This window comes from Macrotis lagotis, chromosome 3 (genome assembly GCF_037893015.1).
Source record: "Macrotis lagotis isolate mMagLag1 chromosome 3, bilby.v1.9.chrom.fasta, whole genome shotgun sequence".
In the NCBI taxonomy this organism is placed as follows: domain Eukaryota; kingdom Metazoa; phylum Chordata; class Mammalia; order Peramelemorphia; family Peramelidae; genus Macrotis; species Macrotis lagotis.
Window position 1 is genome coordinate 44,336,730 of NC_133660.1, and position 15,860 is coordinate 44,352,589.

At 37.4% G+C, this 15,860-nt stretch overlaps 1 protein-coding gene across 7 annotated transcripts in view; it reads left to right on the forward strand.

Moving 5' to 3' along the window:
• Positions 1 to 15,860, forward strand: part of WDFY3 (WD repeat and FYVE domain containing 3) — a 311,818-nt gene that overhangs the window by 73,529 nt on the left and 222,429 nt on the right. For all 7 annotated transcript variants that reach the window (XM_074228578.1, XM_074228572.1, XM_074228575.1 and 4 more), the window contains exon 3: positions 11,182 to 11,305. In XM_074228578.1, the coding sequence (XP_074084679.1) occupies positions 11,182 to 11,305 (124 nt within the window). The remainder of the gene's footprint in view (positions 1 to 11,181; positions 11,306 to 15,860) is intronic.

Consider the following 15,860-nt stretch of genomic DNA (forward strand, 5'->3'; position numbering starts at 1 on the left):
TCTCACTTTGCATTCTGACTTCTTAACTCATCACTTAACTGTATTTCTTCTCCAGTGTCACCCAGGATCTCAAATCTGATCATTTTTCAGTCTCATTCTTTCTCTATTTGTGCATTATGACCACTCTATCTTCTGTGGGTTTGTGTAACATGATTGCCTGGCTTGTTTTCTCCCTGTTTCATTATTCCTTTTTGTTCTCTTTTGATAGCTCATCATTTGTCAGGTTTTGCTCTAGGACCTCTTCTCTTTTTCAGGGACTTCATTAGCTCTAGGAGTTTAACTTCCAGATGTGCATATTTGGATCTCATCTCTCTCCTGAATTTCAGTGAACTGCCATCAGTTGCTTAGTGGACATTTCAAATTGAACATTCTGGAGACATCTCACACCCAAATTCCTAGGCAGAACTCATTCTCTTCCTCTCCATCCTGCCAAACCCATCCATCTCCCAATATCTTCTTACTGTTCAGAGCACCAGTATCCTCCTAATGTCCCAAGTCCTATTATTTTTTTTTTTCATTTCACATATTCAGTCAGTGTCAGACTTGTCTTTTTTGTCTCCACCACATTCCTGTAATTCCATCTCTCCTAGCTACCACCTGACTTTAGTCTTTCATCACCTCTCCCCTTTGATTCCTGCAGTAGCCTCCAGATTAGTCTTGATGCTGCCCTTCTTTTTCCACACTGCTGCCAAACTGATTTTCCTTTCAGCACAAATCTTTCCTTAAGCACAGGGGCTCCTTATTACCTTTAAAATGTAAACTCATCTTTCTTTTGTTTTTAAAACCCTTCACAATTGTCCTCCTCCTGAGACATTATTCCCTTCCCTCTCTCTGTGATCCAGTCACAGGGTCCTTCTTCTGGTTCCTCATACATCTATTCCAATTCCCAGATTTGTACCTTTATAGTCAGATGGAGTGCACTTTCTCCTTGTTGTCACTGTTATTCAGTGTTTCAGCCTTGTTCCACTCTTCCTTACCTGATTTGAGACTTTTTTTGGGGAAAGGTTAGAGTGGTTTGTCGTATTCTTTTCTAGCTCACTTACAGAATAGAACACTGAGGCAAACAGGATGGAATGACTTGCCCAGGGTCACATAGCTGGGAAGTGTCTGAGACCAGATTTTAACCCAAAAAGGTGAGCCTTCCTGACTCTTGAATTGGTGCTTTCAACACTTAGTTCACCCACTTCTTCCTCACCTCTACCTCATGTGGAAGCTTTTCCTGCTTCTTCCAGATATTAATATGCTTCCTTTCAGTTTTCCAGGTATTTAACAAATTTGTTTTTATTTGCTTTATATTTATTATGTATTTACTTTATGTTGTTTAGCAGATGTCGTTGTGAATTACACTTTAACCAAAGAATGTTTTTGTATGTCTTCCATTTGATAGGGGAGTGGATAGAATTTGTTCTCCAGAACAAGTGACCTCATCCATCAAGGCCATTTCAGGGCATCCTCTTCTTTGGGGCTCTCTGCCTCTACTTAGTCTCATCTTAACTCCTTAGGGAGTGCAGAAAACTCCAGAGTTTCTATCATCTAAATCTTAGCTTCAAAGGGTGTTTTAGCTATCAGCTCCTTGTGGATACTCTATGAAGAATTTTTTTTCAAGGCAGTTGGGTTAAGTGACTTGCCCAAGATCACACAAAGAGATAATTATTGAGTGTCTCAGATCGGATTTGAACTCAGGTCCTCCTGACTCTAGGGTAGGTGCACTATTCAGTTGCATTGCCTAGCTGCCCCAACAATGAAGACTTATAGATTAGAGATGAACAATATAGTTCATAAAGCTGTACCTCCTCTAAACTTTTGTCAAGCAAGAAATAAGAAATCTCTGGTTGCAAAATCCTAGCCAGTGAAATTAGTTGAATTAGCATTTTCTATCAGTTTCTCTTCCTCTAAAGATTGATACCATAAAGCAAAAAACATCAGTTAAAAGGATATCATCTTTGCAGAAATGGGGCTCCATTGATTTTTACCATCACTTCAAAGAAATTTACCTTTTGTTAGGCAAGAATACTTTTTGATTGAATCAAACCAATAGAAGTGAGTGTGAAAGGTCTGCACACTTTTCTTGAATGAGCCCATTGTGCTCAGAATTGGATCTGTAGCCTGAAGAGTTTGTAGAAAATGAAAAAAGCTATCTCAATTAGAGGAGAGAGAGACAAGATCCCAAGGGTCTGGGAGCATACAGGCAGAGCATGCGTAGCCTTTCCAGCCCATCTTGGATGAGTTGGGATTTGTTGGCTTTCTAAGTTTTGTGTCAGAGGAGAAACCCAGGAGGGAGTGAAGTTTATCCTTAAAAAGTTCTGTTCTTCCTGAATTTGCCCACCTGGTGCCTTTTTGTCGTGTGTGTGTGTGTGTGTGTGTGTGTGTGTGTGTGTGTGTACTATAATCTGCTCTTTCATTTCCCAAGTGGTTCTGGTTAACTGAATTTTGCCTCAATCACAGAGAGGTCTATCTCTGCCTCATTGTTAGGAGTTTTTCTAACCAGGAATTTATTGTGATTGTAATTAAATTTAGGACCATTTGTTTAAAATAAATTTTCTAAGCAAAAGAGGAGAGAACCATGGTTACTTTAGGGGTCATTACCTTGCTTCTTAAACTTATCAAACCACCATTAAAACTACAAATAATTATAAGGAAAATGTATACCAGAGAAAGAACACTTAGTAATGTGCCAGGCCCTCTATGGACATATCATTAAAACCTAGGACAGAATCAGAGTACAATTAGATGCTAGATAAATTGGAGCCAATAATCAGCACAGGGAAGGCACTAAAATTAAGAGGAATCCATAAAATTTCTTAGAGAAGGTGGGATTTTAGTTGAGCCTTGAAGGAAACTAGGCAGTGTAGGCAGTGAAGCTGAGGAGGGAAAGCATTCCAGGCATGGGAGACTGCCAATACTTAATGCTGTTGAGAAGTAGAGTCTTTTCCAAGGACTATTAACTTTAATTTAGAAAAAAAAACCTGATATCTTATTGTCTGATCTTGGTATCTCTTATACTTTATGTTTCTTCCTTAAAGATATGATTTCTCTCTCATCACATTCAGTTTAGATCAATGTATACCATGGAAACAATGTAAAGACTGACAAATTGCCTTCTGTGGGGGGTGGGGGGAGGAAGTAAGATTAGGGGAAAACTGTAAAACTCAAAATAAATAAAATCTTTAAGTGGAATAAAAAGACAAAAAGAAAAGAAATGGAGTCTTTTGGGAATGACAAAATGGTCAGTGCCACTTGATAACAGGAGTGTAAAGTGTAAGAAGCCTGGAAAGGGATGGGGTAGGGAGAGTGGTGAGGAAGAACAGGTTATAAAGGTCTTTTATATAGAATTTTATTTATTTATTTATTAATTATAGAATTTTATTTTTGATATAGGAGCTGCTAGGCAGGCACGGGAATTTCTTAAGTCACGTCTTATATGGTCGTCAGATATGTTCACATTGACAGTTGAATGAAAAGTAGTTTGAAATGGGCAGAAACTTATAGCAGAGAGACCTACTGGCCAGCTATTACCGTAGTCTAGACAGTAGTGGCAGTAGTAGAGGAGAGAAATAGGCATATCTCAGAGAAGTTCAAATGTAAAATTGGTAGGCCATGGGAAAGATTGGCTAAACAAAGGGGTGGGGTAAGAGAATGAATAGTTTAAGATGAAACCTAATTCAAAAGACTAGATGAGTGAAAATATGTTGGTACCCTGAAAAAATTGTTGAGGTTTGGAGACGCTGAATTTAGGAAGTCCAAAAGACAGTTGAAGATTCTGGACTGGAATCAGAGAGGTGAAGGCTGATAAGTAGATTTGAGCATTGCAAGCATGTTGTTGTTGAGTCATTTTTTAGGCCATTTGGGGTTTTCTTGACAAAGAGTGCTTTTCCTTTTCCAGCTCATTTTACGATGAGAAACTGAGGCAATCAGGGTAAAATTCCTTGCCCAGGTCACCCAACTAGTAACTTTCTGAGACCATATTTGCCTTAAGAAGGTAAGTCTTCTTACCTCTAGGCCTTGGCACTCTGGCCATTTTGCCATCTAGGTGCCTCATGAGCTTAGAGATAATTAGCTAAATCCTGGGGAGCTGACAAGATCCCCTAATGAGATAGTAAAGAGGATGGTGATAAGAATGTAGAAGGCAGAGTCCGTGGAATAGGCAAGATCCTGAAAGAAGTTTCAGTCAAGAAGATTGAGAAAGAATGGCTAGGTAGGAGGAGGACCAGGAGAGAGTAGAGTCACATGCATCTAGAAGATAGTATCTAAGAAGAGAAAGTAATTATCAATGCTAAAGACTGTAGAGATGCTAAGAAGGATGAGGAAAGACCTGGCAATTAAGTGATCCACAGTCAGTTGAGAGATGGCAGTGTTAGTTGAATGATGAGATCCAGACGTCAGATCATGGAGCATCAAGATGGTGAGAGGAAAGGCATTAGAGGCATCCATTGCAGTTGACTTTCTTAAAGAGGAAAGGCAGAGCATTGTAGGATTTTAGCTAGTGGAATGGACAAAGTAAGGATTTTTTGAGGATGGGGAGACTAGGGCTTGTTTTATAGTTAACAGTGAAGTAACTAGTAGAGAGCTAGTGATCGAAATTCAGTGAGAAAAAAGAAGCTGATAGAATGGGCAGTCTCATAGAAAGGATAGACTTGGAATGGGATCACTTATGCTTGTAGATTGAGGGTTTATCTTGACGTGAGTAAAGCTGTCTTTTCATGTGAGATGGGTGAAAGAGGGAACAAGAGTGAGAGAGGGCATCTTAGTTATGTGAGGTGAGGAGTAAGGAGAAGAGACTGAATTTCCTCAGTTTTTTTTTAGTGAAATACAAGGCAAGGTTCTCACCTGGTGAGGGGTGGGAGGAAGCCATGGAAGGTTTGAGGCAGGTTGAAAAGGTTTGGAAGAGTTGTTGTCATGAGGGGGAGAGTGGGTTGAATAAAGATACATAAAAAAAGATAATTTTGAAACAGCCAAGGTTCTCAGTCAAGGTTATATGACAGAAAATTGTAGTGGACCTAATCAGCACAGTTTTGTTATTTTTCTCCAGCTCTCCTCATCAGCATGTGTGCAGGATTGAAAGTGGGATGGTGGCAGTCATCCAAGATAGAGACTTTGCAGAGCAAGTTCCTTGACACTATACAGGGTGAGGGACTTAAGAGACAAGGAGATTATAGTGAAAAACTTGTTGACAAATGCTTCAGTATAGGAAGAGGAGAGCATATCTAATATAGGGCTAGGAATGGCTTCTTAATGACCTGGAAAAGAAAGCCCTGGAGTCTAGTAAGTGGAGATCACAGGAGAATCAAGAATAGAGTTTGAGGTGAAAGAGGGAGATGTGAAATGACAATAGACTACATTCAAATAAGGGATTGGCAGACTTGTTGTGTGGTGTCAAGACAAGGGTATGATTATCTTTTTGTGTGACTGAGTTGGGGTGAAGGAGTAAGTCATGGGAATCAGAAGTGGAAGAAGTGTGAACTATGAGTGTTTGGGGTATAATGGGTACATATGTAGGAAAGAAATGGTATTCCATCACACTCCCTTCACTTATCTCCTCACCTGGGAAGGAAGGACTCCACTTCTTTATTGTACTCTCATCTTGAATTGTCTGGGTCTGCCTGTTAGGAAGGGGAGAAATGCCATTGCATTACACTTTATCACACTGGTTGCCTCTCCTGAATCTACTTTCAAGTGGATACCTTCTAGTAACTGCTGTCTAATACTCCCTCAGTCTTCCTATCCAGTGCATTGTCATCATTCAGACTATTCCTTAACTCATAGCTGCCTGAGCTCTTATTTCAGTACCCCTAAACCAGCCTCCCCAGGGTTCTAGAAGCTATCTGTTGTGGGTCTGTCTATTTCTGTTGTGCTCTGGAATCTGGTAATAGATATACTTTCAATTTAAATCTTTTCCTTTTCCACTTCTTTCATCATCTGGCTTTCAAGGAGCCCGATTCTCTGGGTACCAAGGAGTTGAAAGTGGAATATTTCTTGCCCCCTCTTGCCACTTTAAGACTTCCCCTCTGTTTTTCTCAGTAACCTCTGCTCCTTTGTGTTTCACTCACAGACTGTGAGTGATAAAGATTTTGTAGACTGTTTTCTACCCATCTTTGGATCTTCTCCTTCCTCCTTTAATGAAGTTGAGTGCCCAGCTCACAATTCAGCTCTTGTCCTTCTACTAGTTGAATCTACACAGGCAGCTAGGTGGCACAGTGGATAGAGCACTGACCTTGGATTCAAGAGGATGGGAGTTTGAATCTGGCCTCAGACACTTCTTAGGTTTGTGACCTTGGGCAAGTCAATCAATCCTGATTGCCTGCATCCAGGGCCATCCCCAGTTGTCCTGATTCATATCTGGCCATTGGACCCAGATGATTCTGAAGGAGAAAATGAGGCTGGTGACAACTTAGCACAGCCCCTTTCACTCAAATTCAATCCATGTGCTTGTCATGGCCATGGTTTTCTTCGAAAATGAAGGACAAACTTTATTAAGTTGAATTTACATATGTATTGCTTCTGTCTCAAACACTCTGACCTCTTGCTTTTTCAATTTGTTAATTTCCCATGACCCATTCCTCCATCCCACCTTGGCTACACCATAGAGTGTCATACCCTTGATTTATTTTCCACATATTTTCCATTTTCATGTTCATGAACTCTGAAATTTATTTAATCATAACTTGTTGAAATTTTGCCCCTCCTCCAGAATCCTTGTAATTCCTCTTCTGAACTCCTCACTGTGATTTCTAGTCTCTTTACTCATCAGTTCTTTCCCAGGCTGTCACCCCATATTGATTACATTCTCCTATTCCAATCTTGACCTCTTGGTGAACCAGTTCATCCTGCCCCTGTCCTCTGTAGTCCCTTGTTTCTTTATCCTAAAAGAGATCTTGCCTTGGATTGTGGGTCCCCCCATCTACTCATATATTGCTGAACAAAGTTGGAAGGAAATCACAAGTCTGTTTTATTTCACTGTAAATTTGTTACAAAATCTCAACTTAACTCCCACTGTGCTAAGATCATCCTTCCATACCTACTTTCTTACTCCCTAGAACATCTTTTCCAAAACTTTTCATTTTTTCTCTAATTTCAGTGACTCCCCTCCTTTCCACCCAAGAACATTGGGGTTGTTTGCAGAACACCCCCCCCCCTTTCTTTTCTTCCTCATCAACCACCATTCAGATGCCTTCTGACATGATCTCTGTCTTTTATCCTTTCTCCCACGAAGGAATCTGTCCAGGTAGATCTCTCTTAATACATAAATGACCCTCTTCTAATTCTGACTTTTCCAGTACGTTGATTCCTCATTCACCCCTCCTCCCTGCCCCCCACCCCCACCCCGGGAAACTTCAACATCTCCCTGCACCTAACTGCTTCTGAGTTACCTAAAATTCAGAGAAGCTCATGTCCTGAAAAACCCTCATTTTGTCTGTTCTTCCCTGCCAGCTATCATCCTGGATTTTTCTTCCTTTCCTTGGCTAAAGTCTTTGAGAAGGCTGCCTACAACTGATGCTTCCATTTCCTTTCTTCTTCTCCATTCTATATTCTGATTTCTAAATTCATCCAATTGCAACTTCTCTCTCGAAAGTTAACAGAGATTTCTTTAATCAACAAATCTGGTAACCTTTTCTCAATCCTCTTCTTTTTTGACCTGTCTGCTGCGTTTGATCCTGTCAAACAACCCTTCCCTCCTAGGGAATTTGTGATACAACTCTCTGATGATTCTCTTAGCTGCTGAACTGTTTTAGTCTGCTCTATTTGACCTTGTGCCAGGCCATGCCCACTCATGGTGGGTACCCCCAAGGCTCTGTCTTGAGCTCTTGTCTATTTCTATAATATCTCACAGGGTGATCTCATCAACTCTTATACTTTTTATGATTTCTGTGCTTCTCATTTTTAGATAACTGACCTTCACACTTGCATCCCCAAATACCTCTTGGGCATTTCTAACTGTATATCTTGCAGGCATTTTAAAATTCAACGTGTCAAAAACTGCATCCTTTTCCTCAACTGTAAAATGGGGGTAATAACAGCACCAACCTTCTCGGGATGCTGTGAGGATCAGATGATAACTATTTGTAAAATGCTTAACATAGAGCTTGGCCTGGGTCAGATGCTATAGAAATGATTATTGTCTTTTCCCTATTTTCCCCATAAGAGTTCTCTTCTTCCCTACTTTACTTAGATTTGCTATCTTGGTGTCTCTTGTCAGTTCTAGCATCTCTAGCATACCCACCCTCCCCTTCCCCCCATACCCCCACTCTCCTCTGACTCTGTACCCACCCTGGTACAGACCCTTCATCTCTCCATCCCTGGTCTCTAACTGCCTGGTCTCCAGGACTCATATTTCTCCCTATTTGAATTCAGCCTTCAGTCAATTGTCAGTTCGACCTTCCTAAATGAACCACTCCTTATAAATCCAGAATTTATTCCATGTAAGGCATTGTACCAATAATACAACCACAAATAAATACCTCAGCACCTAACCTCAGTAAGCTTGTGTTCTGTTCTTGGGAGGGGGTGAAACGTGATCTAAATTCAGATAAGTATAACACAGACCTAAAAGCAGATAAATGTAACATAAGGCAAAATGTGATAGAAGTGAAGAAGAGATGAAGACATTGCACTAAGAAAATCTGAGGAGGAAAAATCAGCTGAAGGAATAAGGAAAGTTTCAGGGGAGATCTAAATAGGCTCTTGGAGAAGAAAAAGATTTTGTCAGAGAAGGAACACATTGCATGCCTGGGAGATGACTTGTACTTTTTTTTTTTGATCTGAAAATAATTATATTTATTGTTGAGATGTATATAAATGACACAATTAGCCTACACATTTTTAAATATGGTTTCTTATTTTTATAGTTCACCACATCTCTTGGGTTGGAGAGTTCTAGAAAATTGGGCCAGGAGACTTCTGAAACATAAACAGATTTTGAGTTTGTCATTTTTTAAGAATGAAGACAGCACACTCAGTGATTTATCAAATACCTACATTGTATTGGAAAGGACAATGAGCAGTAATAGTGCTGATAAAACAAAATGAAGACCATATACAAAATGCAATCAGTTTAGGAGGAGAATCAGGAAGACCAATCAGATTTTCTCTCATGAATAGTGACTCCATCTTGTGCTGCCACATGTATTTTTTGTTTTGTTGTTTTTCTGCTATCAATCCATGGGAAATTAGATTATTATAAGCAGGCTATTGCTTTATATATGCAGGTGAAAACAATCGACATTTTTTCTTTTATGAATAGAAGACCCTGTAACTTGACAAAACTTTTTCTTTCCCCCTCCTAGTTTGGAAAGTCCCTAATGTTTTTTTCCGATTAGGAATTAGAACATCTAATTTTGTATTCTTGCATTTATCTTGGGGAATTGTTTATATTTTAATTAATTTGACTTGATTTTTTTTTTGAGTATAAAAAACTGCTTTACCTTGTACTCAGGGTCCTTGGACTGACTTGGGAGTCCACAAATACATTCATTCTAACTGCCCAACCAATAAATCACTTATGCTCATATTGTTTTCTTAATTATTATTAATTATTCCCCCCCCCAGTAAAACATTATACTGGCAAATGAACACAAACATATTCTATAAACTTAAATACAGCTTAAATTCAGAAATAACTTTTTCTTCAAGATTGTTTCTGTTAAAATTGCAACGGGAACTTAGTTATTTGAGATCAACACTAAGCTGGTATTTGCTCACTCAAATTCTTAATACCAGACAGAGCAAGCAATATTGAAAAAGAGCCAATTCAGGCAGGTTGGAAAGAGATCATAGAAAAAACTTCAAAGTTAGGGAAAATATTTGTCTTCTATAGATAATCTATAGATTAAAGGTGACATAGACCTGGAAAAATCATCCAGGATGATCATTTTAAGAAGTAGATGAAGAGTGGTGAAGAAGATGGCTCAAGTCAGGGACATTAGGAAGTTATTATGATGACTAGAATGTATTTACAATGTTAAAAGTCTTTATCTGGGTCCATTTCGGTTCACTCACTTCAAGATCTTACATATAGCACTGCCTTTGCAGAAAGTATAGTACAATATATAACTAATATTTTAGGATTTGTAAAGTACTTTATTTTATAATCATTGTCTTACTCTGTGTGTGTGTGTGTGTGTGTGTGTGTGTGTGTGTGTATCTATATATCTAATCATTGAATCTCACTATACCCCTGTGATACAGGTATTATTAGAAGTATTATTATCCCCATTTTATTGATAAGGAAATTGAAACTCAGTTTGTGCATTTCCCACCAAAACATAGCTAGATAGCATTCGAATCAGGATTTTAAGCTGACTCCATTACAGCACTGGTTTTACTTCACTATGATTCCTCAATAGTATTGGATGAGATAACTATAAAACAAAGTATCATTTGACAGATGTTTTATGAGAGATGAGAATAAGTGGTGATCAAGAGCTGAGAGACAGAGAAATCATTTATGGATGGTGAAATCACTTGACTGCCTTCAAGTATTTGTTTGAAACCTAAAGAATTTATAGCATAGTATTTTATGTAATATTGAAATAATATTTTCTTTTCACTTCTTAATTGTTTTGTACTAAAGTAGTCTAGGTTTCATTTTGTTGATACTCATTATTTGTTTTTAAGGGTTTTTTGCAAGGCAGTGGAGTTAAGTGGCTTGCCCAAGGCCACACAGCTAGGTAATTATTAAGTGTCTGAGTCTGGATTTGAACTCAGATCCTCCTGACTCCAGGGCTGGTGCTCTATCCGCTGCACCACCTAGCTGTCCCAATACTCTTTCTTAAATAGAAAATTTCAATTTTCTCATGAATTCACTACTTTCTAAGAGTAGGTTTGCCACATGGTACTTTGTCCTTTTTTTTGATTTGCTTTTTCTCTAAATTGCATAGAACCAGAAATTTCTTATAAGAACATTGAATTTCTTCAATTGACAATCTCCCTGTAGTTCTAGACTCACCAAGAAGAAAAATCACAAATTGTTTATCTTCAGAGAATCCTAATAATGTTTATGAAATCTTCATGTTTTCTCCATGGAACAATACTGGTTTTCCATAACTTAGTAATCAAAAGAATGAATTTTTATAACTTCATTTTGATAAGAATACTTTATATTTTTAGTTTTGTATCTTATAAAATACATGGAAAATTGCAGTAGAGAGAACTGTTTTATTTAAAATTGTGTTTTATCATTTGCAGGTTTTTGGAAATGCTCCACCAAATACTATGACAGAAAAATTTTCTGATCTTCTGCAGTTTACAACCCAAGTTTCACGTCTAATGGTGACTGAAATTCGAAGACGAGCATCAAATAAATCAACAGGTATTATAAGTCAACAGAAATCAATTGGCTTATCTAAATGTTGAAAGTTTATTATTCTCTATGAAAATGTATTGAAATAAAGTGAGTATTTTCCAGGTAATTTTTGTTAACAATATTTTTTCAGAATCTTCACTCTCCCACCCCATTATCAAATGAAGCAAATAGCAACTTAATATTAGTTTTTTTTTCTTTTAAGTGAACTTTGCTTTTTATTATATATCTGTACACCAGGCAGTTAAAAAAGGTCTCCTTTTGCTTTCATTATCTTGTTTGTTTAGGGTCAAGAGTCTCTTCTCTCTACTTTCTCTTGCCATGCTTAGATGGCCCCTTTTGTGACTCTTGGGCTTCTCTGGCTAACTTTCTCTTCTCACCTTCAGAGTTTACTTTCTTAAATTTCCCCAATTCTAAACACTCATTACACTGCTGCTAATTGCACTTCCTAACCAAATCAGCAAGCAACAAGGAAAAGAGTACCTACCATATCTCCCCATTTATAAGATGCCTCCATGTATAAGATGTACTTTAATTTCAGGTCTGAAATTTGAAAAAAAAAATGTATTCCATAAAGTTATTGAATTCAAGTTTTATTCATCATAAAATTCATACAGCTTCTCATCACTGACACAACTCCTATCCATTAGCTTGTCCTCATCTGTCTTTTGATGACAAATCACTCTTTTAGGAGAAGTTCTGATGCTCTCCTGCCTGTGCTCCGGTCTGGGGTTGACCACAGGCCCTCCCTGGGCAAGTCTGGTGCATGGATACATGCTTAGTTTACTCCATCTCATGAACCTAAACCTCCCAATTCTTGGAAATCAGTTACTTCTTTTTCATTAACAATTCTTTGACCTCCTACTGAGACATCTTTGTGAACACAGGAATTCCAGTGGCCCTTTGCTCTTCAGTCCAGCTCTTCAGTTCCCTCTGTACCTCAGGCCATTTGGCTGCCTTGCCCCTCATGATTTTCTTCTGCCAGGGTGTTTTCAGTTGATTTCTTCTTCTTCTTCTTCTCAGATTGTTTCCTCAGTTGGAGGAGGACCAAACTGATGTTTAGCAGCACGATTTCCATTCACTTTTGCAAACTGAATCACTTTGAACTTGAATTCAGTCCTGTACAAAAATCTTTTCTGAGCCATTTCTGGGCAGAATGTGGCAAAACATAATCTATTTTATTGATAACAAATGTGAAACAATGAGCACAAAGACAAGTGTGATAAAGCGCTAAATGAAAGTAAAAAATTAACAATGATGAGCACAAAAACAAGTGCAAAAAAAGTGGGAAATGCAAGTAAAAAAATCTACAGTCACTGTATAAGACTACCAGTTTTTAGAGCCCAAAATTTTTGAACAAGGGTGCATCTTATACATGGGAAATTTGGTAAATATCAAATAAGAATTATGGTGTTTTTTCTTTTTTTTTCCACTTTGGGAAAAACTCCATGAAATAGTGTTTATAACATAATAAGTTTTTAGATGTTTGTTGCAACATTTAAATATTATTATGAGGCACTCTTTCATTCAGGGTTTGGTTATTTCCCTTTATGAAGGACATTAAGAAGTTCATCACACTACTAATATAGCATATCATTTATCAAATACTCGTAAATGAATGAATAAGCACTTGTTAAATACTTCATATTTAACCTCATACTTATAGTTAATGCCTAAGAATAAAAAGACAAAAAAATGTCCATTTCTCCAAGGAGCACATATCAAATTTTTATGATATTATTTTTATATTTCTATGGATCCCCTAATTTTTTTATTTATATCTCCTTAATTTCTTGAGACAACTTTAATTGGAAATTCTTTGGGCCTTTGGACTTTTTTCTCCTTATTGTCATGGTTTTTGTTAAAGATCAAGATGAATTTTTCTTCTATCAAATAAATTTGAGTTTTTTCCCCTTTTTTTCTAACTTCGTAATTTAGTGATTAATTTATGTGATTTCTTACCTCTTTAATTACACTTAATATTCAACCAAATGTGTCCACCTGGCTAAAAGAATTGCTCTCTACAATTAAATTTGCTATATACTAAGCATTTTCCCCCTTAATTATATTTGATTAGTCTATGATTCAAATGATGTAAACATTAGGTTCTAATTGCAGGAGCTGCTCTCAGGTCTCACTCTATTACAAGAAACAAACCAAATGTAATCCGTTCATATCTTTACCTTTGAGGCAAAGAGAATATCTTGGTTTTCTCCACTGCCAGTTGTTTCCAGACATACTTACTGCTATGTATTTTATCAATTGTATTTTGTCTGTGTAATTAATTTCTGCTTACTTATTAAATGCTTATGTGCCCGACACTATACTATATGACACTTTATAGTCACTGGGGATACACATATTCTTGTGTCTGTGTGCCTGTGAGTCCATACATACATACATGTATATGTATATGTATTTATCTGCCCGTATAGCTGATATATGTATTATGTATACACACATACATGCATATGTATTAGTCTACATAATGTGTGTACACATGTATGCATGTGTATTTGTGTATATATGTAGGCAGTTCTGCTATGATGTGAATGTATTCCCCCAAAATACTACTTTATGCAATATTATGAAATAAAAACCGTGGCGGGGGGATGAAGTTAGAGACAAAATAGTCACAAACTTAGTGATACATTTTAAAAAAAAGATAGGAACTAATAAAATAGTAGCAAAGTTTTATACATGTTACATGGTTAAAAAATGCTACAATAAATATCAGCCAAGTCTCCCCTCCCCTTGGGTTCATTGACCATGGGTTTAGGGGTGGTATAGACCAACTCTTCTGCCCAGTTTCCTCCTGCACAAGAAGATGGATGATAAATATGGTATGTTACCTTGACAAGAACCTGAAATGTGCTAGTGGAAGTGAGCATTAGAGTGGGTATTTGAATTATTGTAAAGTGGTGAAGCTTTCTAGATTGTCAGTTTTTCTTAAGGAAAAAAATCATATAGAAGCTTCATTGAAATGATCTTGTAACAAATTCAAGTTTTTGAATTTGCATTATAGTAGAACTGATTTTACATGTGTGTACATATATATATATATAATGTGTAGATGTGTGTAGCTATGTTCTTATGGATATGAACATATATATATGTATTTTTATAATAAATGTATACGGGTCAGTGAACATTTAAAGTTGTCTAAAGGGCTGAAAGGCCTAAAGTGGTGATTTGGATAAATGTTTTCAGAATGTCTAAGGGGCATATCACATTACATCAACTGTCTTTGGTGGAATGTGATAGCAATGAGGTGTGATTTTTCCTCTGATGATCCAGGAAACCAGGAAGAATGGATACTTCTCTTTCCATTTTTAATACCAATATTTAGATGAAGCAAGTTAATTTAGAAAAGGGATGACAAGGTGGGATAAGTCAGGAATTATTATTGTATTTGCTGACTGAGAGTGAGAAAAAATGAATTCTGTCAAAGCATTCAGATTCTTGCAGTAGTGAAAAATTCACTTTGTCCTACATCCTTTTTTATCTTACCCTATTTCAAGATCCTTTAATTTTTGGGTAGCTTAGGTGGTCCAGTGCATAGAATGCTGACCTTGGAGTCAGAAAGACTCCTCTTTATGACTTCAACTCCAACTTCAGACACTTTACCAAGTCACTTAAACATATTTGCCTCATTTTCTTAATCTGTAAAATGAGTTGGAGAAGGAAATGGCAATCACTGTAGTATCCTTCTCAAGTAAACCCTAAATGGGATCATACAGAGTTAGAAATGCCTTAAAAATAACTTAATAACAACTTTAATTTTAAGCAGGTTTTTTGGAGGAAAAGTGACAGTTTATATATTCTGGGATTCTCTGTATTTTTCTAAGAAATACCCTTCCCTTAAAATTTTTGAATGATGCTTCTTTGCCCTGGAACCATTAAAAAAAAAACCAGGAAGATAATGGGAAATTATCTTTGCCAAAACATTACTTATCTCTTCTTTTATGTATGTGTGTATGTCTGTATTTGAGTATGTAATTGGTGATGGAAGGAAGGATGGGCAGAATTAAGCCTCTGCTTGAATTGGTATAGGGGACTTCGAGGTGAGAAATTTCCTCTACCAATAAACTGGAATATCTCTGCCTGTCATGTTATAACAAAGGCAGGACAACCAGACCAAAGGAAAATCAGCCTTCATGTCAATTGCTCTGAACTTCAGACCCCTCTTATCAGGTTAATAGTGGTTGAACCCATCATCAGGCTAATAATACTCCTATCTAGGAATAAACCAACAGACCCAAATCCGAATCAAGAACTTGGAGAGCCTAGACCAAGAAGGTATTGAGCAGACTTTGCCTCAGGTCATATCACTCTAAGAGTGCTGATAACTTTTAGGTTCCCCAACCTGAGCTGTGAAAGCAGCACGAGAAGCCAGGAGGACAGCTCCCAAATGAACATTTTCTCAAGAAGTGCACAGTGCCCAGACCTAATATCAAATCCAATGTCAAGAAATTGAATGAGAGAATTCTAGGAAGATGGAGGAATAAGGCAGGAAATTACCCAACTGTCCCAAATTCCCCCACAATTAATTTAAAATAATACC